Raw genomic sequence first — 27,049 nt, 5'->3', positions numbered from 1 at the left:
TCTCTTTCCAACCAGACCAACATGGAGCCAGACAGGTGCCTGAGCTGATGCCAGCAGAAGACAAGGCCATTAAGGCAGCCAAACTTGAGAGGGTCTCAAGGTCTGAGTAACTAGTCCTTCAAACGCAAACTAAGCCCTGCTGGTGTGGCTCAGTGGTTGAGCGTCAACTTATAAACCAGGAGGCCAGGGTTCAATTCCTGGTCAGGGTACATGCCTGGTTGTGGGCTCAATCCCTAGTTGAGGGCGTGAAGGAGGCAGCCGATCAATGATTCTCTCTGATCATTGATGATTCTCTCTCTCGCTCCCCCTCACCTTTTCTCTCTAAAATTAATAAAAATATATTTAAACAAACGAACAAACAAAAAAACGCAAACTAAGAAGGCCAGGAATCCTTCACATTACCTAGAGCCGACTTTGCAGCAGCAGAGGCGACTCGAGGATCGACGACGGAGGCCAGGAAGGCGACAGTGCTCATGACGGGGTTGCCTGACTGACTGAAAGGGATGGGCTGGTAGGCCAGGGGGCCCAGAGAGGCCTCGGAGTCCTCCAGGTACGGGTCTTCAATGGGAAGACGAAGAAAATGCAAGATGCACTCGTCCTGCGTGCGGCTTCCCACATGCTCAGACACTTTGTTCCAGTCGTCTTTGTACATTTCCAGAGCCTGGTGGTGGTGGTGGAGGAGACACAACTTCGCTTACTTAGCCACTTTCCCTTGAAGATCAATTCCCCCCATCTTACTAAGGCGAGTTGGCTTCAAAGCTCTCTCTGTCTTTGGTATTTGTGTGCTCTGTTGGGTCCAAAAGGAACTTGCAAGTAGCACTAAGAACAGATATGGCGTTAAGGAAATGGCCCAAATCTCTGGCCTGGAGCTGTTGCCTAGGGCAGGTGCGACAGGCATCGGGAAGGAGAGAGCCTGAGGGCAAGATCACGCTGCCCCGCTCACGAGTGCGCAGGCACCTGGCCACTTCTGTCACGCAGGCCTCTCTTTTCCTCGCCCCAATTACCTCCAGGAGAAGAAGGGTCTCCTGCTCCGTCCACTCTCGCGTGGCACTGGCCGCAGCTTTGCTCTGCAGGGTAAAGACAGGCGGGTCAGCCAGAGGGGCCTTGACCTCTGAGGAGTGAGGGCGCTCAGGCCCTGAGTCACCCCACATCTCCATACCTTGGAGGGAACGTTCTTCTTTGTGTACATGTCTGTGCGTAGCCCAAAGTTCTGCATGTCTGTTGGTTTCTCTTTGCCTTTGTCAGGGAAGTTGAGCATTTGTTGGGAAGCAGAGGTCTGCTATTTGTGGAGGGAAAGAAAGAGGTGAGTACAAATGACCACCAGGAGCCAGGGGCAGAGAGAGAAAGATAGAGACAGAAAGAGAGAGCGAGATAGAAACAGACAGAAGGAGCTTTCTTCCCAAAGTCAGGGACACCCCTGGGCGGGCTTCCTCCCTCACGGCTGTAGCTCCTCTGTTCTCATCTCTCCTTCCCGGGCAGGGGCCCCCAAACAAAGGGGCAAATAAGAAGCCCAGCAGGGTCTACACCCCACCTACCAGCTCTGGCTTGCCCTTAGCGGTCTCTGGCACCAGGTCATCCAGCTCTTTGCCCTTGCGCCCAGCCTTGGTATCAGCATCAACCTGGCGGCCCTGGGGGACAGAGCTTGACGTCATGGAGGCTGGGCAGGGAACACCAGGCCAAGGCCCTAGAGGCCTCAAGACCAAGTCCTGGGTGGGCCGCAGCTCTGGGGCCTTCATGCCATTGCCCCATGTTCCCTTAATGGTTAATTAGGTCTGCAGTTGGCATGATATCCACTTGTATTCACATATGTCTTTACAAATTTCCTTAGGAGCTGGACAATTAGGTTCTAGTTCTAGATTTAGTACTCAGTGACCTTGGGCAAGCCACATAACCTTTCTCCTCTTAATTTTTGTAATGTGTGAAATGGAAGTGGAAAAATGGAAGTGATAATAATTATGAGTCAAAAATGAAAAAATGTTGGAAACATGACAAAGCTAAAAAATTTCATGCAACTGAATTTCAAGCCATTTTTCTCTATCTGCTCCGTCCCCTACATTAGTCTCTGCTCTTCGAGGACAAGGAGCATCTCTTCTCCCTCAGCAAGTCCTTGTAATCTCAGGGACAGAGGCTGAGAGAGGTTGCTAACCACCTGGGGGTGATTCCTGTTGCCCTGTGCATCCCATGGAAAAGGAAGAAGCCTCAAAACACTTCTGAACCATTACCCTAAAAAACCAGAAAAAGAAAAGTCCAAAGAAGCCCAATTTTACTCCCCCCGCACCCTACAGCCCCTCATCCTACCTGTGGGGTCTTGGGTTGCAGAGGCACCAGCCCTGAGGGCGTGTCCGCTAAGACATGGAAGTGAGAGGTGGGTGGAGGTCCCATTGGGGTTGGTCGACTCTCAGCATCCACCTGGTAGTTTATAAGACCCCACTGCTCTAGGAAGGCGTGGACCCTGGGAGGAGACAGAAACAGGGTCACAGGCAACCAGAAAGCTGCATGAGAGCCGAGGACAGAGGTGGCCTAAAGCTCCCTCTCCCGCCCTGTTTTCTGCGCATTCTCCTCCCTGGGAAATCTCTCCTTCCACCACGTAAATGCCAAGTCTACAGCTCCAGTTAGGACTCTCTTCATATTCATCCACCTGCTCCACATCTCCTCCTGGACAGCCAGTAAAATCGAAACAGGACTTTCTCCTTTCCTCCACGCTGATGGGGTACCACTGCCATTCCCTCAAGTCACTCGCACCCTGAACCTGACCCTCACCTTTCCCTAGAGGTGTTTCTTCCTGCTCACTCCCCTATGTTCCTTGCTGGCATCTGTTTCTGCCAAGAGACATCTGTGGGCAGACATCCTGACATACCCCTTCCTCTCAGCTGCAAAACCCACCTCATGATGGCACAGACATCGCCCGCCAGGTTCCTGCGGCAGGCGGTAGAGGTGAGATACTCCTGGGGGTTCAGCCGGTAAGTGTCAATCATGAAGTTTCGGTAGGCCAGGTAGCTTAGGAGAGATGAACAATGAGGCAGAAAAATAAATGTCTGTTGACGGCTGAAGGGGAGGAGAAGTGATAAAGGAGCAAATAACTCCTCCTATATGACAAAAGCAGAAAAGAGCTGACAGTTTGACTCAATAAACAATGTGGGTCTACTATGTGCCCGACACCAGGGGTTCAAACACTGCTGACGTTTTCCTTGATGGGTTTTTGTTTTTTAAAAAAATATATATTTTATTGATTTTTCAGAGAGGAAGGGAGAGGGATAGAGAGTTGGAAACATCAATGAGAGAGAAACATTGATCAGCTGCCTCCCGCACACCTCCCACTAGGGATGTGCCTGAAACCAAGGTACATGCCCTTAGTCGGAATCAAACCTGGGACCTTTCAGTTCGCAGGCCGACGTTCTATCCACTGAGCCAAACTGGCTAGGCACCTTGATGGGGTTTTTATTTATTTATTTATTTATTTTTTTAAAAAAATATATTTTATTGATTTTTCACAGAGAGGAAGGGAGAGAGATAGAGAGTTAGAAACATCGATGAGAGAGAAACATCGATCTGCTGCCTCCTGCACATCTCCCACTGGGGATGTGCCCGCAACCAAGTTACATGCCCTTGACCGGAATCGAACCTGGGACCCTTGAGTCCGCAGGCTGACGCTCTATCCACTGAGCCAAACCGGTTTCGGCTTGATGGGGTTTTTAAAGTAAATTATATCCTTGGCTGTACTTGAAGGTGATTCACCCAACTTTTAAATAAGGAATCAAAAGGTAAAAAAAGGAGCCCTTATTTCCAAATGCATATGTTAGAGGGAGGTCCAAATCCATGTATCCTACTCGTCAGCAAAGAATATATTTTGAATGTGGAAAAGCTCAAATCCCAGTTCTACCATGATAGCCTCGGGCGTGACACTTAAATTTTTGCCTCTCAGTTTTCCCATCTATAAAGTGGAGTGTCTGTTGAAGCTTAGAAAGGTCTGTAAAGGTCTAGTACAGTTTGAAAATGATAGCTGTTGTATATAGTATAGTCATAGTGTAAAGTTTGAGACCATGACCCAGACTAAAGGATTCAGATCTCGGTTTTACTACTTACTAGCTGTGTGACCTTAAGCACTAACTTAACCCCTCTATACCTCAGTTTCCTAATCAGTGAACTGGAGATGATAATAACCTTCCCCTAAAGCTGATGTAGAGATTAAATTAGCCAATGTCTGTAGGACTGTGCCTGGGAGACAATAAGCTCTCAATAAAAGTAGGCAATTATCATCATTTACTATTTTATGCCAAAAGTGCAAAGTGTAAGTTAGGAAACATGATTTCAAATACTGCTCTGCCACCAAAAAAATAGCTCTGTGTCCTTCCTTTGCCAGTCACATCATCTTGAAAGGCCTCCAGGTTGTTAGTTTTTAATGTGGTGAGAACTATACAACTTATAAGCTTTCTTCCAGATCTAAAAATCTATGATTCTCTCTTCCTGGTGAATTTGGTTTCTCTCCAGATAAAAAAAAATACATAAAACATAAAACTATTAAAAAAAAAAAAAAAAAAAAAAGGTCCTGGCTGGTTTGGCTCAGTGGATAGAGCGTCAGCCTGAGGACTAAAGGGTCCCAGTTCAATTCCGGTCAAGGGCACATGCCTGGGTTGCCGGCTTGGACCCCAATAGGGGGTGTGCGGGAGGCAGCCGATCAATGATTCTCTCTCATCATTGATGTTTCTATCTCTCACTCCCTCTCTGAAATCAATAAAAATATATTTTAAAAAATGATAATAAAAATAAATAAATAAATAAAAAGGAGTGCAAAGTGTGGAACAGTTCTAGTTCCAACCCTGAGGGCAAATCATGTTGATCACGTCACCTGGCCACTACTTCCTTTTCCCCTGGAGAGCGAGGCTTCCTCACACACACTGCTTTCCCAGAAGAGGAGAGAAGCAGACCAGGCTACAGGAAAAGTAGCATCGCAGGAAGGGAAGGGAAGACGGCCCCAGAGAGGGGAGGCTGAGGAACAGATGGGAAGCAAGCCCTGGTTTTCAGGGAACCTGGGCTCAGCACTCAGGCTCACCATCTCATCATGACATTGATCCTGGAGCATCTCTAACCAGAGAAGATTGCCAAGTCTCATCCAAAGCCAAGCAAGTTTGGCCTGAGGCAACACCTTGAAGGAGATGAAGACTTCTGAGCCCCAAGCCCACACTTGACCTAACACTTCTCTCCAGAAAGCCCTCTCCATCCGTAATTCACAGACGTGGGTCTTAATAGTTTTCCCTCTCGTTTATCTATCAAAACCTACCCTTAGGGACCAGCCTGGTAACAGCCACTGACAGTTTAGTCAAAGCTATTCTAGGGAGATTTGCATTTTGGACAACATCAGTAATTGTGGATTGAAAGAGTCTGTACCCTGTTAAAAGAAATGGATTTGGAGCAGGTAGTTGTTTTGTACAGAAGAGCAGGCTGATATGGCCACTGGGCAAATCCTAGAGAGCGTGTTGCATGGTCAGTGCTGGGCTGGGGCTGCCTGGGGACAGCGATCACGTATTGGTAAGCCTTGCACAAGCGCTTGGCTCATGGAAGAACTCAAGAAATGTTTGCTAAACAGGATGTTGCTGGATCAGGAAGAGTGAATGGGGACAGGAGTGGAGAAAGAGATTCATGAACTGAGATGTCCTTACATTTCTGGAGTCTTGGACTTGTTCTTGCCGTTGAAGAACTCAGGGAGAGCCCGCCGCTCAATGGCATGAACACTGCAAGAGAAGCCAGTGCATTCAGAAGGCACGAGTGGAGAGATAGGAGCCCCAAAGAGAGGAAAAGCCTAGAAGGTGAGGCAGGCAAACAGCTGGAGACAGCAGGAAGGAATCAGATGCTTGGGGAGAACTTCCTCCCAGGGCTCCCCTAAAATGGAAGTGTACCCCAGTCTAGCTGACTGAGGAAGAAATAACTTATTTAGCGGCAGGAGAAAGAACAATATGTTGACCCAAGGAGGGAGAAAAGGGTTTAGTGAGAAGCTGGAGAACAATACCTATTATAATCGAACCAGGCTGCATAGCTGGGAATGATGATGTGGTGGGTCTGCTCAGTCACATTGTCCTCATGCAGGTCTGGGTTCTTGGTCTGCTCCCCCTTGTTCCCCGTACTGTTTTCATCCTCATCCTATGAACAAGGAGGCTGCTGGACACTCAGCATTCTCATCTTGCCCCCAGCAGCCCCCTGCTTCTCCCGCACCCCAGGAATGTGGGCACTGAAGATGGGTGTGGGAGTGAACAGTAATGGGCCCCAGGACTGGAAAAGGGTCAGTTTTGAGCAATAGGTAGAATTAGTCTATGGGGGGAAATGTCCGGGCAGGCAAAGTTCTGGGCAGAGGGAACTTTATAATCACAAATCAGAATCACATAGAGAGGTAGGGCCCCTCTAAACTGGCTCCACCTTGCCCGTGGTCTCCATGCTTTCATCCTCCTGTTCATCTGAAAGAGAGAGACAGCAAGATAGAAGGCTGAAGCCTCCAGAGGGGCCGAGAAGAGTCCTACTTTCGGAAAAGCCCCGGCAGGCGGGGGAGTGACAGCTGGCCTCCCCGATCGGGCTGACTGCCCTGCCCCGATGCTCCCCGTCTTACCCAGGTCAGTCATGGTGCCTCCTTTGACCGGGGCTGACTCCGAGTCCTTCTTAGTGTTGACTGTAGGAAGAGAGTCATTTTATCAGACAGGTTCTGCCTAAACCAGGCCCTCACCTCTCCGCTGCTAAGCTGCTAAGTTCTAAAGATCTCATTTTCTCCAAAAACTTTCTCCTGATCACAAAATGTAGTAACTTCCTTCAGTCACAATCAGTCTAGGTTTTGAAACTCACTTGCCATTTTGCCCTCTTCCCAACCAAAAAGTCATTTAACTTTTTTCTAAAGAGAAGCATTTTCTACTCAATGGATATTCATATATCAATTGTCTTTCAGGCCCTTATATCCACCTATGTGTCTTTTTTTAAAAAAATAAAAATGTCTTTATTGATTTTAGAGAGAGAGATGGGAAGGGAGAGGGAGAGAGAAACATCAATGTGAGAGCACAAAATCAACTGGCCGCCTTCTGCACACACCCTACTGGGGATCAAGCCCCCAATCCAGGCATGTGCCCCGACAAGGAATTGAACTGGTGACCTCTCACTGCATGAGACAACACTCAACCAACTGAGCCACATCCGCCAGGGCTGTAAGTTCTTAATGAAGTGAGACAGAGCCTGACCAAATCACTCTATAGAGAAGTGGCTGGATCTTAAAATATTATTTTTTCTTTTTCCTTGCTTTTTAAAATACAATCTTTATTGCTGAAAGTATTACATATGGCCCCCTTTTTCCCCAATTGACCTCTTCCAGCCCACCCCTGCCCCCACCCCAGGCCTTCACCACCCTATTGTCTGTGTCCATGGGTTATGCATAAATGCATTCAAGTTCTTTGGTTGCTCTCTTCCCACCCACCCACCCTCTCCCAGATCTTGAATATTTCTGAAAGCAGAGGACACTTTCCCCAGCTGAGTTCATACACGAAAGCTCAGGAGGAGAGCTGCTCAGATCGACTAGGGGGTGGGAGCCAGAACTCCTCTCTCTGCGGCCCTCTTTACTCCGCTCCTGAACTGTATTGGGGACCAGTCTCTAGAGCACAGATTATAACCAGTGCTGAAGAGCAGTGGTCTCCAAATGAGGTTCTCACACAGGATGCACAAGATGGTCCACTAGACTACAGCCAGAGAATATCAGAACTTCTCTTTATATTTGTCTTTTAATCTTACCCTTTACATTTTCCCATTCTTAGATAATGTTTGCATGTGTTTTATAATATTCTAAAAGGAGTGGTGTAACAGTTCATGTATGTAATTTGTGCTCAAATATATTTTAGAGGTAGGGCCCCTCTAAACTGGCGCCACCTTGGTTAAGGCGTTGACCCAATATGCCAAGGTTGTGGGTTCGATCCCTGGTCAGGACACATATAGGAATCAAACAATGAATGCATAAATAAGTGGAAAAATAAATTGATGTTTCTCTCTCTCTAAAATCGATCAATCAAAAAACAAAAAAATGGAATATGGAGACAACTACTGTCGGCACAAAGCACAGTCCACAACTTACTAGTAGTTATGGATGTGAAGTTAGAGGGTGGTCCATGGTGGTGGAAAGAACCTCTAGACCTGGGACTGGGCCTAGGAAATCAGCCACTCGGGGTTTGAAAGAGTAGGGGCAGGGCAGGCAGGCCCAGGAGCTAGGCCCAGCCCATACCTGTTTTGGGCAATGTCACCTCTTCTACGTTGGGGACTGGTGAGGGCTCATCCATGTCCTTTGTTAGGTCTTCTTGCTCCTCTTCTCTGTGGCCACGCTTGGACTTGGTGTAAGGTGTTGAGGGACTGGGAAGGAAAGGGAGTGAAAGAGAACCTAGTCATCCTTGGAAGTTCAAGTTCAAGGGACAGGAAGCAAGGGAGAACCCCAAGGGGCAGAACTGAGCAAAAACAGAAACCAATCACCTCAGAATAATGGGAAGTGGCCAAGGCTTTCATTTGGAGATAAAGCTCTCTTTGAGTTTACTAGTGGCTGGGACTAGAACTAACAGCTAGGCAGCTAAAGATGAGTAGGTCTAGGGTCGGGTGGTCATGGGAAGGTTTGGAGAGATCACTGAAGGTGGGGGCAGGCTAGGGGCTAGCATACCCTTTCTTAGCATTTTTCTTCTTAGCTTCTGGGGTTGGTGAAGGAGAGGGGGAGCGCTTCCTTTTCTTATAGTTCCCCCCCTTCTTGTCCCGTCGATCTGAATCCGGGCTGTTCACCTGCAGGTTGGGGAATTGGGACAAATGTCAGTCAATAATCTCCAGTGAAGACTTATTCCAAAATTTATGCTAATGGCTCCAAGAAGAAAGAAGAGGAATTTCACCTCATCTGTCAGTGTCTTGGCTGAAATCTTCTTTCGGCGGGAGACAGGGTTTTTGTCATCATTTACTTCATAGTCTTCCTCATTCATCCATTCATTGAAGGTGTCTGTGTCCAGGATCCACTTCGCATGAACCTAAGTACAGAGGAGACTGCGCTGAAGAGCCGCCTGGAAGCCAGAGCTCTGCCAGGGGCCCTTGACAGAAAGCCCACGGGCACCGATCTGCTGCTTCCTCTCTGAAGAGAGGCCTGGTCCTGGCACCGTTTTTCTGGGGGCAGCGCGGGAACAGGGCAGCTCACCTTCCGAGGCTTCTCGGGAGTCGGAGCATCTTCCACAGATGCTTCAATTTCACTGGCCGGGATCCACGTGTCGTAACTGCCATGGGAAATTCACCGTGAAGCAGAGAATCAGTAAGATGTGGTTGTGGAAAAGACAACCGGAAATCTTTTACCTTTTCCATGTATAAAAAGCAGTGTGTTGTTGGGTTATTATTTTGGTATAATTATTCCCCAGTTAATATTGGGATCCTTTCATTATAAAGTCATAAAAACAATTACAAAATATTTCAAAAATAAAAAAGGATCACCCTAACTACTTGTGACATTCAGTATATGGTTTTTCCCAGTAACTTTTTAAAATATATATATTTTTATTGATTTCAGAGTGGAAGAAAGAGGGAGAATCACCGATGGGCTGCCTCCTGAATGGGAGACGGGAGGAGGCGAGCCCGACCTGGGCATGTGTCCTGACCAGGAATGGAACCGTGATCTCTTGGTTCATAGGATGATGGTCAACCAGCTAGGCCAGTAACTTTTTTCAGTATAATTTTGTCTTAACGTAATTCAATGATACTGGAGTTATTTTATATCCTACTTTTTGCAGTTACTATTCATTCAACAAATTATCCATGTTATTTCTATAAATTTAAAGGCTGCATAGCCCTGCCAGTGTGGCTCAGTGGTTGAGTGCCCACCCATGAACCAGAAGGTCTATGGTTCGATTCCCAGTCAGGGCACATGCTCGGGTTTTGGGCTCAATTCCCAGTGGGGGGTGTGCAGGAGGCAGCCAATTCATGATGTCTCTCTCATCGATGTTTCTATCTCTATATCCCTCTCCCTTCCTCTCTCTAAAAATCAATAAAAACATATTTAAAAATAAAGGCTGTATAATAGCCCACTAAATAGACATGTAAATTGGCTGAAACATTTCCCCACCATTAAACATTTAGATTGTTTCTAATATTTACTTATCAAAAATTATACTGGGGAAAAAAAAATTATACTGGAGTAACGATTTTGCATGTAAAGCCCCGATTCTTTTAGTCTAAGCCTGGTCCAATAAATACCAACCTCCCCCAAGATAGGGGATTCACATAATAGGAGAGAGGAGAACAAATTAACAAACCTAAAAAACCCTAAAATAACCCCAAAAGATAATAAAGTGAAGAAAAAACCCCATACACACACACACACACACACACACACCTCTGAATCCCTCCTTGTTGCTTTGCTAGATGTTCTAGCACCTCCCAGCCTGGCTCTGTACTTACACCTGTCCCCAAACCCATCCTCACCTGTCAGGGTAATAGCCCCAGTGCAGAAGAACCTGCTTGTCCCTCTTCATGACTGGTCGCACCCATTCCTCTGGGGATAGAGACAGAGCAGGGAGAGAGATAAGCTAATGGGGTACAAAAGAGAACTCTGTATATAACTCCTGTTGCAGCAGAGAACCTGTAAATAGGAATGTAAGGCGGTAGGAGAATTTAGGGTTGAAAGGAGAGAGCAGCCCAGGCACCTCATGGGATCTGAGCAGTCCTCCACCTCCTAGTCCAAGCCATTCACTGAGGTGCCCAGGGAAGCCAGGCCTCACCTTCTTCCAGGTTCCCTGGGACAGGATACACAACATGGGAGGCACTGTTCCTATCCTCGGTGACCGTTCCCTGGATGGCACAAAAAAGGAGGTAAATATACCCCCCTCCAAATCACTCATCAGTATAAATAAGCCAAAATAAGATTTAACCACAGATCTGCCTTCCTAATCATATTTTGCTCAGAATGGTATTAAAGTGAGTTGCCCTCTCTACTAAGCACACACTAGCTCAATGGCGGAGGAAAATAGCTGGGTTTGTGCTAATAATGAAGAAAAGTCAAAGAATTAAAAACTGCTACAGATAATCTGAGTAAATAATCCACACATGGGAAATGTAAAGTTGACTGTGTGCCTTTAGCAATGACATCTGCTTCCTATGCTAGAGTTCCAAAGAGCAAAGATTTCATTTCTCTGACCTCAGGCAATACCAAGTTCATTGGAAGTAAAAGCTTTTCCCCCAGACTGAGTCTCTAGGAACAGTGACTCAAACCTGTCAAGCCTGGAAAATGGGAGGAGCAGACAAAGAATGGCCCAAGGCTTCAAGTCTAGTCATTTTCCAAGTAGGCAGAGGCACCTCTGCCGCAGAAAACATGGCTCCTCAGGGCTATTTATTGAATGGAAACATCAGGAAAAGGGTCGAGGACTTTCCAAAACCTCGCCTGACCCACCCACTCACCTGGTGTCTCTTGATAATGTCCTTTAATTTTCCTAGCAGTTTGGGTTCAATTTCAGGGCACAGAAAAATGTTTGGTCGAGACAGGCAATTATTCTGTGGGGAGAAGAAGTAGATGGAGTGAGATTATGGGGGAGGGTGTTTTGGATTCCTGCTGAGGGAAGGGAGGTGAAAGGGGGCAGGTTCCTGACCAGTACCTGCACCAAGGACTTCTCGATGGTCATGAACATTTCCACGTTGCGGTCCATGCGTGATGGGTTCTGGAAGTCGTAACGCCGCCTTGTGAAGAGGCAATAATCCAGTGAGTGATATAGTTGAGGTCGGGGGATCAGGTTAGGGTATGTGACTATTTAACCTGGGAAACTAGGAGGCAATCCCATTCACGGCTATTGTCAAAACTGCCTAGAATCTGGGGTTTACTGATTTCAACTCACTCTGTACTGAGTCCAAAGGACAAAGCAAAGTTTGAGATGCCAACCTAAGAATCCCTTTTCCTCTACAATACACATACTGATGCACACACACTCACTCAGTCTTGGAGACTATTTTGGCTCTGACTCCCAGCCCTTTTACTGACCTAGCAAGTCAGGCCTACTGACCTAACAAAGTAAGAGACTCATAAAAATGTCTACTTAAGCTCTGCCACCCCAGAAAGACCCTGAGGAAAAATTTACCCGAGGAAAATCCCTCTAAACTACATATAAAAAGCATCAAGAGAGGGCATCTCACCATCCCTGGTCACTCTTGAATTTGTAGGCAGCTGCAAGTATGTGGCACAGGGAGCCTCCTGCTTTGAAATCTAGGAAACATTTGATCTACAAAATTGAGACAGGGAAGAAGTATGTAAGAGTTACATCCTAAATTCTCTTATTACTTAATCCTCTCACAAAATCCCATGCTAAAGTGATCTCCCTCTCAAAGCTGGAATTCTTTAACCCCTGTGCCATTGTATCATGTAGCCTAGAAGAGTGGAGAGAAAGAAACGAAAAATCACAAAGCCCCACTTTGTGCCAAGCACTTACTGGGTTCCCTCACTGACCATTACAGAACGGTCATAGTGTTGTCATACTAATCCTATCTAGAGATGAAGGAACCAAGATGCAAAGGGTGTAAACTGCTTGGCCAAGTCACAGAGGCACCAAGTGACAGAGCCAGGATTTGAACACAAACCCGTGCAAATCCATGCCATGAGAGTTCCACGCACCAAGCTCACACACTCTGAAATAACCTGTTGCACAAAGTATTACTAAGACAAAGGGAATGGCAAACTGGGGACTAGGCCAAGGCATCAATGTCCTGGCCAGGGATAGGGATGGTAAAAAATTACCCAAATGTCAAAAATCATGAAATTTACAACCCCCCGCTAAAAAACAAAACAACAGCTTCTCCAGTTTTGAGGATTCACCCCCTGGCTTTTGCACTCACCGGCAGTTTAGTGAGCGGTGCATTGCTGACATGTTTGCCAAAAACTTCTTCCTGAAATTGTAGCAACTGTACAACCAGGCTAGACAGGGACTTGTTGGTGGGTGGTTCAGCTTGTATATACTGGGGAAACAGAGGGAAAGAAAAGAAAAATAGACCCCAGGTAAATTGTCCACCACTTCCCTATTTCTTCCCCAGGAGCTCTGGAAACAGCTGGGGCAGAGAAAATTGTGTCTTCTTCCCCCACACATCTAGTTTCTATAAAGAAAATGGCAGAAGGGAGACAGACCCTCGACGCCCCTCACCAGGAAGTTGCAATTGTGCTGCCCCCAGCTCAGGTACACCCCGACACTGGATCTCTACCCTGAGGGCTGTAAAAGTCTGAAGATTCCTTGAGTTCGGGCCAGGGAAGCAATACCTTTGAGGCTCTAAGTGAGACAACAGTGTATTTCTTGGGGTAACTTTGTGGAAGGCCAAGCTTCGCCGTTATCAGGTGGCTTAAGAAAGGTCAAGGAAGTGAGGCAGGGCAAACAGGGCGAGAGGGCAAGCATGGGGGCAAGCATGGGCAGAGCGAGCCCGTGCGTTCTGCTTCTGCGAGGGTCAGGGCACAGATGTCTTCGCGGGCCCTCCGAGGTGGGAAGGACCAGCTACCATCTAGCCTAGTGGGAAAGAGCAAGGCTGCACCTGTCTTTTCTGAGGAAACCTTAGCTGAGACAAGTAACCCTGGGCATTCTTTTTTTTTTTTTTTTTTTAACATATTTTATTGATTTTTTACAGAGAGGAAGGGAGAGGGATAGAGTTTGAAACATCGATGAGAGAGAAACATCGATCAGCCGCCTCCTGCACACTCCCCACTGGGGATGTGCCCGCAACCCAGGTACATGCCCTTGCCCGGAATGGAACCCTCCCGGGACCCCCTCGGTCCGCAGGCCGACGCTCTATCCACTGAGCCACACCGGTCAGGGCGCCCCGGGCATTCTTAACCATCCCCATGCTATGCTACTAGCATCCTTGCCTTCTGTTCTAATTTAAACCTGAGCCAGCAGGCAACTTTCTCTTTACCTTTTGACCCCTGTTTGCTCGCCCTAATCACAGAGCAGAGCCTCCTTCTCAGCGGGAGGTGTACAGAGATCCCTGAAGGAAAGGGAAGTGACAGGAGCTAAGCGCTGCAAAGCGGAGCCAGGGCACGGGCCGCCGTCTCCGCAGGGCTCGGGACGCAGCCCCTGGATGGATCTCCCTCCAAAGGTCAAAGGTAGAAGCCTGGGAACCCGGGCCCCGGGCGGAGGCGCAGCCAAGGCCGAGCCCCGCGCTGCCGGTCGGGACCCGGCACCCAGAGCCCCGCGCAGGGCGCTCGGGACCGGGACCGGGACCGGGACCGGGACCGGGACCGGGACCGGGACCAGGACCAGGACCAGAGCGGCGTCCTCCTCAGCCACTCGTCCCATCGGACGGGCTGCAGGGCTGGGCAGGAGGCGCCGGGCGGAGGGCGCCGCCGAGACCCCGCTCCGGGAGCAGAGAGCAGGCCGGCGGCTGTCTCGGGAGAAAGCCCGCATGTTTAGGTGTTGCTTTCAACAGGCCCACAGACAAAGGCCAGCCCGGGAGGAGTGCAGCGGGAGACGGTAAGGCTCCTTCCACCCTTTGTTCGGCACCGATTCTCTCCGGTTGGGGTGGGGGGCCGGGGGCAGAAAGCGTGGCCTAGACTCCGAACCCCAAGCCCAGGCCATGCCGGGCCAGGCGGCGGGCGGCTTCACTGTGGAGCCGGGGAACCGGCGGGAAGGGGCCGCTGCCCAGGAACCGGACCCGCGGCTCCCGAGGCCCTGCGGCCCCTGGGGGCGGGGGGACAGGTGACCGCCAGGTGGAGGCCTGTTCCGGCTGATGGAGCGCCGAGGGCCTGCGCCGCGGCTGTCTGCCCTCCTGCTTCTACCGAGCACAAAGCGCCGGGAGGCCTCGGCCGGCCGGTCCCCGGTCCCCGGTCCGCGGGGAGCTCCGGCGCGCGCCGTGGCGGGGGGACCCCCGCCGTCTCTCCCGGAAAAGAGGAGGGTGGGCTGCTGGCACCGGGCCCGCGGGGCAGAGGGCGCCGCCGGGGAGGCGGGGGCTGGAATGCGAGGCCGCAGCGGGGCGGGCGGCGGCGGCGGGGGGCGCGGGCCGGAGGGCGCGCGGGGGCGGCACCGGGGCCCGCGGCCGCCGAGGGGGCAGGAGCCCGGGCGCGGCGGGGCCCGGTCCCTTTGTCCCGGCCCGCGTACCTTCTTGTAGTTCTTGCCGAGCCAGAGCCGCACGTTGTCGAACTGGGTCACCGTGTCCGCGGCCTCGTAGTACTTCACGTTGGGGCCGCCGTCCTTCTTCCGCACCGCCATCTTCTCGGGCTCGGGCCCGCCGCCGCCCGCCCCGCTCCGCGCAGCTCCCGCCTCCTCCGCCGCCTCCGCCCGCCTCCCGCCGCCGCGGCCGCCGCCTCCCGCCGCCTGGGTCCCGGCCCGCGCAGCGACCCCTGCCGGCCGGCCGGGCGCGGCCCGACCCCGGGTGCCTCCCGGGAGGCGGCGGCGGGAGCCCCGGAGCGGCCGCTGCTTCCGGGCCGGCGCCCGCTGCCGGGACCGCTCGGACGCTGTTCTCGTGGCCTCTCCGCCCGGGAAGCGGCTCCTCTCTACGCTCCCCAAGGGGGCGCCGTGGCCGGCACCGCGCGCATCCCGAGCCCCTCGGAGCCCGGGACCAGGAGCCCAGACCCCCCTCCCCGAGATGTCCCCGCCTCTCACCCGGGGAGACCGTGCGAACGCTTCCCGAGCCGCCCCTCATGCCCCGTCCCAGCGCCTCTCCCTCCTCCATCCCGGGGTCCCCGGGCCGCCACCCTCGGGGCCAGCCCCTGCCCGCCAGCTGCTTCCTTTGCAGGCGACGCCGTCGCCCCTACAGAGCGTTGTGCTCCCTGAGACCCCGAGTCTTCGCTGGGTGGGTGGCCCTCCCAGCCGGGGTCCCCCGTCCCCCCGATGTTGCCCTTTGAGCGGCAGAGCAGGGAGGTGAGGAGCGGGGAGGGGGCGCGCGGACGGCGGGCGTGCGTCCCCGCCCGGCGGACTCCTTCTGTAAGTGCGAGGCCGGCTGCAGTTTTGGGAGTCACGGTGGCCGAGTGGTTAAGGCGTTGGACTCGAAATCCAATGGGGTTTCCCCGCACAGGTTCGAATCCTGTTCGTGACGGCCGCTTTTTTTCCCCTTTTCCCTTCAGGACCTGTAAAGGGAACCCCTTGTTTTCGCACATGTCTCGTGCACTTACCTTTCTGCCTCGGAAAGTGAAGCCGGAAGGTCTCACCCTTGGATTGGGGGGAAATGGGGGCGATCTTGGAAGCTTATTGTCCACAACCATATCGGCTGCTAGAATACAAGGCACTCTCAGAACTCTGTAACTGCAGGTTTGCTAGCCGAACTTTGACATCGTTTCATGCTTTCGGTAGGGAACAGCAAAGGATTTGAAGAAGGGGTTACGTTTTGTTTGGGAATGTGAATACCTGTTGTGCTGTCATAGTCAAAACTGAAGTTTCCAGGGGGAGAGGGCGCCTCTGGATTTGATGACCGGAAGTCATGTCTGGTAGGTCTGATTACAAATGAAGACCCAGGAACAGGGCATGCTCTCATTTGGATTTCCTTGAAGAGGTGCGCCTCAGGTACCACAGGACTTGGGTGAGTGGCCTATGGAAGCAAATAAGGCAGATCTAGCTGGAGCTAGCGTGGGATAACTATCACTTTTTATTGAGTGCTCACTAGGTGCCAGGTACTGTGCTAAATGCTCCATGCATTAGCCAAGATAGGGAATCAGCCCCTTCTCTCACCTGCACTCACCTCACTCAGTTCTTCCTGTCCCCCCGTTTCTGATTGTGGGGAATAGCTAAGATACTTGTGGAGGATGTTCTTCTTGTATTTCATTTCTTGCACAGCACCATCTTCTCCAAGGAGGGTCCCCAAAGGACCAGGGGTTCATACCATTGCTCATGCTGTATTTCCCACGCTCCCCCTCACCACTGTCTCCTTCCGACCCCCACCAGAACCACTTTCCATGCTGTACACAGGTGTGCTCCTCCTCTTTGAGGCTCTTGATGACTCCAGCTGGAACCTATCAGTCTACCACCACCATTCATGCAAGGAATCTCCTTTAATACACGTGTGCAAAAATTAATTTTTACAAATTATATTTATTCTACCTGCCAACTATGTCTCAAATCTGTCTGCTTTTCTCAGGATCGAGTGCAAGCTGGACCCATCACTAGCTGGGGCCTTTATTTGGAAGGTCGGAGTTCTTGTGAGAACTACATGAGTTGTATGGAAGCTGTACCACAGCCTGCACAATGTAGCCGGAGACCTTAAAACTTTCCACAGCTGCCCTGGCTGGCTTGGCTCAGTAGAGAGAGTGTTGGCCTGCAGACTGAACAGTTGTGGGTTAACTCCGGTCAGGGGCACATGCCCGGGTGTGCAGGAGGCAACTGATCAATGGTTCTCTCTCATCATTGATGTTTCTATCTCTCTAGCCCTCTCTCTTCCTCTCTGAAATCAATAAAAATATATTTTTAAAAAACTCTCCAGAGCTGCTTTTGGTCTCTTTTCTCTCACCACTCTCCCGTATTTCCTACTTCCATCCCCTGGCATTATTTTAGTTCTCAGAGTAGCATTTGTCCGTGTTCACGGTGTTCTCTGCCTGAAATCATCTTTCTTATCCTCACCTTCTACTCAGTCTCCACTTAAATGTCGGTTCTCTAATCACCTGTTGCCCACCATGTCCTATGGCCTATGCCCTAATCTTATGTGAATTGTTTCCTCTGTAGAATATAAACTCTTGGCACCTATAAGCTCTTCAATAAAAAAAAAAATTTTTTTTTTGAGTAAATGGATGCTTTTTACAGTGGTTTTGTGTACATGTTTTAGTCCTCACTCAGACTGTACTATAAGCTTCTTGGGATTTAGGATTGTATTTCATTTGTATCTACTCTCCTAAGTCTTACACATAGATGTGATCAAATATACTGTAATTCTACCGAACAGATTCAGTCCTTGGCTTCCACTGAATCCCATTTTGCGCATGCTCTCAGGTTTAAATATCTGGAGAGCCAAGACCAATATCGGCCAGCAGAGGGCAACCGACAACTATGTTGTGAAAGGAAGAAGGCTCCATGGTTTTATAAAATGGAGGCTCTGGACTGAGAATGAGAGCCTGGCAGAGGTTGTTTGGTTCTTAGGAAATCCACTCCCAGGTGCGTCCCTTGTCACTTTTGGCGGTGAGAGGCCAAGGCTTCCGATTCTCGTGAACAGTGGATAAGCTCAGATTGTTGCCATCCCACAGCCACCCGTCCCCACTTCTTCCATCCTTCTCCTTTCATCCCAACAAATCCTGCCTCTTTCTTTGCGTTGCATAATCAGGCCTCCCTCCCCCTCACCATTTTTACATTCTACTCACTGCCCTTCTTTTCTTCTGGTTCGGTATTCGGCCTTGCTTATCTGCCCTTAAGTTACCGTCTCACCTAGACTTGCAATCCCACTCATTTCAATCTCCTAAGGAACCTTCTGTAAGTACCCTTCCATAATATGTTCAAATTCTCCTCCTGCTGGATCAATCCTCCTCCTTTTAATCTTTTAGTTATTTTATTTTTTATAATGGATCAATCCTCCTTTAATTCAGAACAAAACTACACCTGACACTTACGAACCACCACATTGTTTTTTACTTCCTTTTCTTTTTTGAATAAAATGCATACTTTCTGCCTGCGGCTTCCTATTATCTTAACAACCCTGTGGTACAAATCTTTGCTGTGTTTGAAACCATTGATTTCTTAATGGGCTGCAGAGACACTGTACCCGGTTTTTCTCTTAGAACAGCGATTTTCAACCTTTTTCATCTCGTGGCACACATCAACTAATGACTAAAATTCTATGGCACACTAAAAAATAAGTTTTTAGCCGATCTGACCAAATAAGAACGTATAATTTTGATTCATTCACACCAAATGGTTATTGTTGCGTTGGCTGTTGTCTTTTTTTTTTTTTTTTTTTTTGACAGTCGGCAAAAGAGGTCAGTGCCCCTGACTAAATTAGTCAGGTATTGCATATTTTAAAAATTCTTGAGAGCTATAGGCAGTTTGGCTCCTTGGATAGAGCGTTGGCCTGTGGACTGAAGGGTCCTGGTTTCGATTCTGGTCAGGGGCAACATGCCCAGTTGCGGCCTCCATCCCCAGTAGGAGACGTGCAGGAGGCAGCTGATCAATGATTCTCTCTCATCACTGATGTTTCTGTCTCTCTCTCTGTCTCCCTTCCTCTCTGAAATCAATAAAAATATATTTTTAAAAAATTATTGAGGCATACTGGTGGAAAATCGCTGTTAGAACACTGTTTCATCAACAAGTAAAGTAAGGTTTGCCCTAGCTGGTTTGGCTCAGCGGATAGAGCGCCAGCCTGTGGACTGAAGGGTCCCAGGTTCTATTCTGGTCAAGGGCACATGCCTGGGGTTGCCAGCTCAATCCCTGGTGGGGGGCATAAAGGGGGCAGCCAATCAATGATTCTCTTTCATTATTGATGTTTCTATCTCTCTCTCTCCTCTCACCCTTCCTCTCTAAAATCAAAAAATACATATTAAAAAAACAAGTAAACTAAGGTTTTACTTTACAAATTATATATTAATTTATTTTTAAGTGAAAGAGAGTTTATTGGTGAAGCTATGAGACACAGTGGCTACTCCACACAGCCACCTCACCCGAGGATATGTTTTTATAGATTCTAGAGGGGAGGAAGGGAAGAGAGAGAAAAAGAGAGAGATTCATTAATGTGAGAGGGAAGCATTTATCAACTGGTTGCCTCCCACTCGGAATCAAAACTGCAACCTAGATATGTGCCCTGACCTGGAATAGAACCTCCAACCTTTTCATGTACAGATGACACTTCAACCAACTGAGGCATCCAGCAGGGCAAACTATACATACATATATATGTATATTTTTAAATATGTTTTTATTGATTTTAGAGAGAGAGGAAGGGAGAGGGAAAGCTAGACACATCCATGAGAAAGAAACATCAATCAGCTGCCTCTTACACACCCCCACTGACCAGTAAATGAACCTCTTGGTGCATCGGTCAATGCTCAACTACTGAGCTACACTGGCCAGGAGATAGATAGATAGATATATATATATATATATATATATATATATATATATATATATATATATATATATTGATTGGCTTCAGAGAGGAAGGGAGAGGGAGAGAGAGATAGAAACATCAATGATGAGAGAGTGTTATTGATTGGCTGCCTCCTGCACACCCCACACTGGGGATCGAGCCTGCAACTCCAGGATGTGCCATGACCAAGAATCGAACCATGTCTTCCTGGTTCATAGGTTGATGCTCAACTGCTGAGCTACACCGGCCAGACCAGGCTATGCTTTTTTTTATTTTTTATTGATTTTTTTACAGAGAGGAAGGGAGAGGGATAGAGAGTTAGAAACATCGATGAGAGAAACATCGATCAGCTGCCTCCTGCACACCCCGTACTGGGGATGTGCCCGCAACCAAGGTACATGCCCTTGATTGGAATCGAACCTGGGACCCTTCAGTCCGTAGGCCGACACTCCATCCACTGAGCCAAACTGGTCAGGGCTGGGCTATGCTTTTTTAAACTAGAAAATTTAACTGAAAAAGGAGAGAAAATAACTGTTTCTCCATCTCATTTGTTTTCTTTGTTCTTCTGTGGAATTCTACCAAAGCTTCATTCTTTTCCCTCCTCCCAAGACAAAAATCTCAAGCCACCATCCAGGCATGGTCCTTTATCTCTGGCTGGCTGTGTCTGCATAGCTGACCTAGTGTCACCTGAAACCCAAAACAAAACTTCTCTTCCTTTCCCAGAATCACATTCTAAACTTTTTCAATTTATGTTGATACTATTCTCAATTCCATCTAATTTCCAACCTTAAGGATTACCTGACATTTTTTTTCTCTCCAGCCCATCATTCATCAGTGATTGCTTCCTTCATTACATCATTTAGTTCATGCTTCTGTTACAATGGCCTTCCAGGTGCCCCAGTTTCACCACACAAATCTCTAAAACACATGAATTTCATTCTATTACTCCCTTGTCTAGGAACATCAGTGTCTCTCTGATCAAACACATGTTCCTATTATCAATAACACCCTGCCTAAATCACCCATTTTTTTATCCTTAATTATTCCCAATAAGATACCCCCAATCTAATCAGGCTGGGCATTTCCATTTACAGCCTAATTCCTTCTCTCATAAAGCTCCTGTCTCTTCACTTTATTTATTTTTTTAATCCTCACCTGAGGACATTTTTCCATTGATTTTTATTTTTTAATATAATATAATCCTATCTAATAAAAGAGAAACATGGTAATTAGCCGTACATCAGATACCCTTCCCATTGGCTAATCAGGGTGATATGCAAATTAACTGCCAGCCAAGATGGCGGCCGGCAGCCAGGCAGTTTGAAGCTAACATGAGGCTTGCTTGCTTCACTGACGGAGGAAACCAACGTTCCCCGCCTGCCTTGCCGGCCTCTGAGCTTGCAGTTTGAAACATTGTTACAAATATAGAAGCTAAACAAAACCCCAGAAACCTGCTTTCAGCCAGCTGGGATCTCAGAGCTGGAGTTGAAACAGTGTTTCGATTATAGAACCCAAACAAACCAGATACCTGCTTTCAGCAGCAGAGGCCTCAGAGCTGGAGCCAGAGCTAAAGCTGGCCCAGAATAAAAAAAGAAAAGAAAAAAGGAGCAGTTGGGAGCTTCAGTCACCCACCAGCCTGAAAACAGCCCTCAGCCCCTCACCCAGACTGGCCAGGCACCCCAGTGGGAACCCCCATCCTGAAGGGTGTGTGATCAGCTGCAAACAGCCATCATCCCCTCACCCAGGCTGGCCAGGCACCCCAGTGGGGACCCCCACCCTGATCCAGGACACCCTTCAGGGCAAACCAGCCAGCCCCCACACATGCACCAGGCCTCTATCCTATATAGTAAAAGGGTAATATGCCTCCCAGCACCAGGATCAGCGGAGCCGCAAGGCCTCCCGGCACCGGGATCAGCATGACAGGGGGCAGTGCCCAAACCCCCTGATCGCCCTGTGGCTCTGTGTGTGACAGGGGGCAGGGCCACAACCTCCCTATCTGCCCTGCTCTGTTTGTGACAGGGGAAGGCGCCCCAACCCCCTGATCAGCCCTGCTCTGTGCCTGATAGTGGGGAGCTCCCCAACCCCCTGATCGCCCTGCAGCTCTGTGTGTGACAGGGTGCGGCGCCCCAACCCCCTGATTGGCCCTGCTCTGCTCTGTGTGTGACAGGGGAAGGCGCCCCAACCCCCCCCCCCCGAAACGGGCCCTGCTCTGTGTGTGACAGGGTAGAGCTATAACCTCCCCATCGGCCCTGCCCTGAGTGTGACAGTGGCGGCGCTCCAACCCCCTGATCGGCCCTGCTCTATGGGTGATAGAGGGCGGTGCCCCAACCGCCCCCCACGGGCCCTGCTCTGTGTGTGACGGGGTAGAGCAATAACCTCCCCATCGGCCCTGCCCTGAGTATGACAGGATGCAGCGCCCCAACCCTGTGATCCGCCCTGCTGTGTGTGACAGGGGACGGTGCTCCAACTCCCCTATCGGCCCTACTCTGTGAGTGACAGGGGGGAGCTCCTCAACCCCCTGATCGCCCCTGCTCTGTGCGTGACAGGGGGGAGCTCCCCAACCCCCTGATGGGCCCTGCTCTTTGCGTGACAGGGGGGAGCTCCCCAACCCCCTGATGGGCCCTGCTCTGTGCGTGACAGGGGGGAGCTCCCCAACCCCCTGATGGGCCCTGCTCTGTGCGTGACAGGGGGCAGTGCCCCAACCCCCTGATTGGCCCTGCTCTGTGCATGACAGGGGGTGGCGCTGTAACCTCCCCATCGACCCTGCCTTGAGTGTGACGGGGGCGGTGCCCCAACCCCCCAATCGGCCCTACCCTGAGCGTGACTGAGGGTGGCATCGCAACCTCCCGATCCGCCCTGCTCTGTGCATGACAGGGGGCGGCGCCCCAACTCCCCAATCGGCCCTGCTCTGAGCCCAACCAGGGATTGGGCCTGCCCTCTGCCACCCGGGAGCAGGCCTAAGCCAGCAGGTCGTTATCTCCCGAGGGGTCCCAGACTGCGAGAGGACACAGGCCGGGCTGAGGGACCTCCCCCCCCCCCCCCGAGTGCACAAATATTTGTGCACCAGGCCTCTAGTCTATATATATAAAAGGCTAATATGCTAAGTGTCTGTCTGACCAGTTACTATGTTGCATACTGACCACAAGGGGCAGACACTCAATGCAGGAGCTGCCATGACACGCACTGGCCATTTACATAGACATGGCACCATGGACCTGGTGCCCACAAGGCAACACTCGGCTTTCCCCAAGTGGGACACAGGTCCCGCCACCAACCCGGAGCAACAGTCCACCAAATCGCAGCTAACACTGCTGAGACCCCATGGCGCAAGATGCTGCCCAGAGCCCAGCCCAGCCCAGCCCAGAAATGGTGGCTGTGGGCGCCGGGTAATGACGTCACGTAGTGATGCCCAGCTTCCTCTCCGTAGTGATGTGTTGGGGTCCAACCCCAACAGGTCCAGGGGTTCCCAAAGGTGTGGACGGAGTCGGCAAAGAAGGAATGACATGGAGACAGTGTTCAGTTGATCAGCATAACGAGGTTCTTTTTTTATTCTCCTGTTACATCTGTATTTATACCATTTGATTTTAATCCTATCCATTCTATTCCAAAGGTTAGGGCGTTTGTTATCTCCATTCCAAGGTCACTACTCTATTGTTCTGTTAAGCTACAAGGAAGTAACTGAAGGAGATTATCCTAAATGGAGATTATCCTAAGTAAAGTTTATATAGCTTAAGCGTGATTGTTCGTAGTTAAAGTGATTACCCGCCTGGCACTTAGTTAAGGGGTTTTACTGATTCCCTTCCTTAGTCCTGTTAATCCCTAACTCCAGGGAAAAATCCCCACCTGGGGAAACAACCTTTCTCAGAGAGGTGACCTTGGTTAAAACACATAGCGCCAAGAAGGGAAGCAATCATATTAACACATTGTTTGTGGGTAATTTTTATCGCATGCTAACAGGTGGCGCGGGCCATTTTTGCAGTTGAATAGATTGATTACTGTTATACCTGGAAGTACATACATAATTCACCATTGTATGTGTTAGAGACCCAAATTTTGTCCTTTGGAATTCGTATATCTGCATGTTAGCATCCCTTTAGAGCAATAAAAAAGTATAAAAATAAACGTATTTATATGTTACCCGCATCCTACCGCTAGTCCAGGGGTGGGCAAACTTTTTGACTCGAGGGCCACAATGGGTTCTTAAACTGGACCGGAGGGCCGGAACAAAAGCATGGATGGAGTGTTTGTGTGAACTAATATAAATTCAAAGTAAACATCATTACATAAAAGGGTATGGTCTTTTTTTTTTTTTTTAGTTTTATTCATTTCAAACGTAGTTTGCCCACGGCTGCGCTAGTCTATAAAAAACGTATTAATACGTGTCCCGTGCTCTACTACTAGTCAACGTAAAACATATAAATATGTTTTCCGCATACAATGTCTTAAGAACAGTATGCCATATACACCAGGTCCCTTGAAACATATGCTGTGCAGATGTTTCTTCCCTGCAGCGACTGTGTCAAGCAGCAAGGATGGACCAGTTTCCGGCAAATTCCCCCTTTTGTATTTTTTATTTTATTTTATTTTTTTCTCTCTGGTTTATTTTAACCTGTCAACTCAGTACTGTTATTTGTTAAGAACTGAGGTGCCACTGGGCTGCCAGGTCACTGTCTCCATGCCTGGGACTGGAGTTAAAGCGCATCTGTAAACACTGGCCACATTAACCCCTGCCTGCCCCTCCCCCCTTTTTACTTTTTAAATGATAGCACATGTAAATCAGCAGCAACCTCTCGGATTGGGTTGTTTAAGACTCGGAAGACCTGTTTGTGACTTTGTCAACAGGTCAGTCTGAGGCTTAACCCTATATCAGCTCCCCACAGTGAGGACTAGCCTCCTTGCAGTTTCTTCAGCCCAGGAACACAACTTGCTTTATAGCCAGGTGCAAACATTTCACACGTTAACCAAATGTCCGTGAAGCGTTTTCCCCTGCCTCATCTCATTTGATCCTCACAGAAGTCCTGGAGTAGGTAGATAGGAGACTATTTTCTTTTCATTAGCCGGAAAATGGAGATTTAGAAACTTGACCCAACTGAAAAGAAGTAAGAATTGGTGGACCTTGAAAATGACTTCAGGTTTTCTCACTGTACAGGATATAGTCAAACACTGCTACAGTTAAATATTTTACCCTTTGTTCTCCCTGCATGATCTACAATAATAATCTGCTTCATGTTGATATTTACTGCTGTATTGCTGCAAATTACCTGAAAGAGAAGTTGGGGTGCTTCACTGGGCTGGAAAAAGTTTAGCTAAGTCAGAAAGCAAGTCTAATTAAGCAAGTTTATTCTATATCTATAAAAGCCTAAGTTGACTTGTGCATGCACCATACATATAAAGCTCTTGCTGGCGCCAATCACATGTGTGTGTTTTGATTTGTCATTGTAGATTGTGAAATTGGTTGACACTTCCATTATAGAGAAAGGGCAAATAGCGATATTAAAATATTTCTTCTAATTAATTTTCTTTCAATGTGCACAAATCTGTGCATTGGGCCACTAGTGTGTGTATATAGTAGTTGTTGATTGAGGAAAGGAGAGGGAAAGAGATAGAAACATCAATGACAAGAGAGAATCATTGATCAGCTGCCCCATGCACATGCCCTATTGGGGATCGGCCCACAACCTTGGCATGTGCCCTTGACCAGAATTAAACCTGGGACCCTTCAGTCCCCAAGCAGACACTCTGTACACTGAGCCAAACCATTTAGGGCTTTCCATTGATTTTTAGAGAGAGTGGAAGGAAGGTTGAGAAACATTGATTCATCAACTGGTTGCCTCTAGCACACACTCTTACTGGGCCAGTGATCAAGACTGCAACCAAGGTAAGTGCTCTTGACTGGAATCTAACCTGGGACCCTTCAGTCCGAGAGCCTACGCTCTATCGACTGAGCCAAACCAGCTATGACCTGTCTCTTCACTTTATAACCAATGACTGGCTAATGCCACCCTATACTGATTTTTAAAATTTTTTAAATATATTTTTATTGATTTCAGAGAGGGAGAGGGAGAGAGAGATAGAAACATCAATGATGAGAGAGACTCATTGATTGGCTGCCTCCTGCAGGCCCCCTACTTGGGATCAAGCCCATAGTGTGGGCATGTGCCCTTGACTGGAATTGAATCCGGAACCCTTCAGTTCTCAGACCGACTCTCCATATCCACTGAGCCAAACCAGCTAGGGATTACAATGTTTTTTATTGATTTGAGAGAGAGAGGAAGGGAGAGAGAGATAGATACATCATTAACATCATTGAGAGAAACATCAATATTGATTGGCATGCCGTCTGCTGGGGATCGAGCCTGCAACCCCAGCATGTGCCCTGATTGGGAATTGAACCATGACCTCCTGGTTCATGGGTCAACACTCAACCACTGAGCCACACTGGCTGGGTATACTGATTTTTTTCAGCTACAAATTCTTAGATATTAATAAAAGTTCCTTTTTTTTTTTTTTTGGCCAGGGGAAGAATGTGAACGCAGTCCTCTGCTACCACAAATTATGCAGTCGAGTTTCCCACACTTGGGGAAATCACAGGGGTCAGCACGTCCACAGTACAATGGCTAAGACTCGCCCTGGGAAAACCATCTTCGTGATCACGAAGATGGTATCTCCCCTGCCAGGTAAGCACCAGTTGATTTTATGTGACTAGAAAGCTAATGTGTGGGGATCTAACACACAACATTTTAATATTATACCCTTCCAAGTTGTGGACTTGTTCCAAATGTTAAGAGGCTTGGATCTCTGCAGTTTGTCCAGTCAAGCAAATCATTAGAGGACTTGAGCTGAAATTATCTCAACTGACACTTGTTTCAGGAATGCTGCCATTATACAAAATATTTCTGGAACTCCTTCACAGAAACGTAGCTAGTTTATGAGCCACATTTAAATGATTCACTACTTCAAAATTACTTTTTTGTTGTTGTTAATCCTCACCCGAGGATATTTTTCCATTGATTTTTAGGGAGAGTTAGAAGAGAAAGACAAAGACAAAGAGAAACATCAATGTGAG

The 27,049-nt window shown here is 48.8% G+C and overlaps 1 protein-coding gene, 1 long non-coding RNA gene and 2 other non-coding genes across 13 annotated transcripts in view; 2 read left to right on the top strand and 2 right to left on the bottom strand.

Annotated features, from left to right (window-relative positions):
• The window catches only part of SMARCC2 (SWI/SNF related, matrix associated, actin dependent regulator of chromatin subfamily c member 2), a 21,532-nt gene extending 6,277 nt beyond the window's left edge, over positions 1 to 15,255 (bottom strand). For 2 of the 10 annotated variants that reach the window (XM_036296890.1, XM_036296884.1), the window contains exons 1-21: positions 15,087 to 15,254; positions 12,847 to 12,966; positions 12,151 to 12,236; positions 11,619 to 11,700; positions 11,425 to 11,517; positions 10,749 to 10,818; positions 10,453 to 10,522; positions 9,179 to 9,254; positions 8,883 to 9,014; positions 8,663 to 8,778; positions 8,240 to 8,364; positions 6,596 to 6,655; positions 6,409 to 6,446; positions 6,005 to 6,135; positions 5,658 to 5,729; positions 2,884 to 2,997; positions 2,299 to 2,452; positions 1,536 to 1,628; positions 1,160 to 1,279; positions 1,005 to 1,067; positions 403 to 661 (exon numbers count right to left, since the gene is read on the bottom strand). In XM_036296890.1, coding sequence (XP_036152783.1) covers positions 403 to 661; positions 1,005 to 1,067; positions 1,160 to 1,279; positions 1,536 to 1,628; positions 2,299 to 2,452; positions 2,884 to 2,997; positions 5,658 to 5,729; positions 6,005 to 6,135; positions 6,409 to 6,446; positions 6,596 to 6,655; positions 8,240 to 8,364; positions 8,663 to 8,778; positions 8,883 to 9,014; positions 9,179 to 9,254; positions 10,453 to 10,522; positions 10,749 to 10,818; positions 11,425 to 11,517; positions 11,619 to 11,700; positions 12,151 to 12,236; positions 12,847 to 12,966; positions 15,087 to 15,197 — 2,185 coding nt within the window. In that variant the 5' untranslated portion in view covers positions 15,198 to 15,254. Of the gene's footprint in view, positions 1 to 402; positions 662 to 1,004; positions 1,068 to 1,159; positions 1,280 to 1,535; positions 1,629 to 2,298; positions 2,453 to 2,883; positions 2,998 to 5,657; positions 5,730 to 6,004; positions 6,136 to 6,408; positions 6,447 to 6,595; positions 6,656 to 8,239; positions 8,365 to 8,662; positions 8,779 to 8,882; positions 9,015 to 9,178; positions 9,255 to 10,452; positions 10,610 to 10,748; positions 10,819 to 11,424; positions 11,518 to 11,618; positions 11,701 to 12,150; positions 12,237 to 12,846; positions 12,967 to 15,086 lie in introns of those variants that run through there. The other 8 variants (XM_036296882.1, XM_036296883.1, XM_036296886.1 and 5 more) reach the window with 8 other exon arrangements.
• LOC118649611 lies at positions 13,706 to 27,049 on the top strand. Its single transcript, XR_004965703.1, has 3 exons — positions 13,706 to 14,462; positions 26,501 to 26,660; positions 27,002 to 27,049. It is a non-coding gene; the product is annotated as an uncharacterized LOC118649611 (long non-coding RNA).
• TRNAS-CGA lies at positions 15,942 to 16,023 on the top strand. The gene has a single exon. It is a non-coding gene; the product is annotated as a tRNA-Ser (tRNA).
• On the bottom strand, positions 26,501 to 26,668 carry LOC118652352. The gene has a single exon (XR_004966595.1). It is a non-coding gene; the product is annotated as a U1 spliceosomal RNA (small nuclear RNA).

Source organism: Myotis myotis, unplaced genomic scaffold (genome assembly GCF_014108235.1).
Source record: "Myotis myotis isolate mMyoMyo1 unplaced genomic scaffold, mMyoMyo1.p scaffold_m19_p_3, whole genome shotgun sequence".
Classification (NCBI taxonomy): domain Eukaryota; kingdom Metazoa; phylum Chordata; class Mammalia; order Chiroptera; family Vespertilionidae; genus Myotis; species Myotis myotis.
Note: the sequence above shows the minus strand (reverse complement) of the source record. Positions and strands in the feature narration are given on the sequence as shown.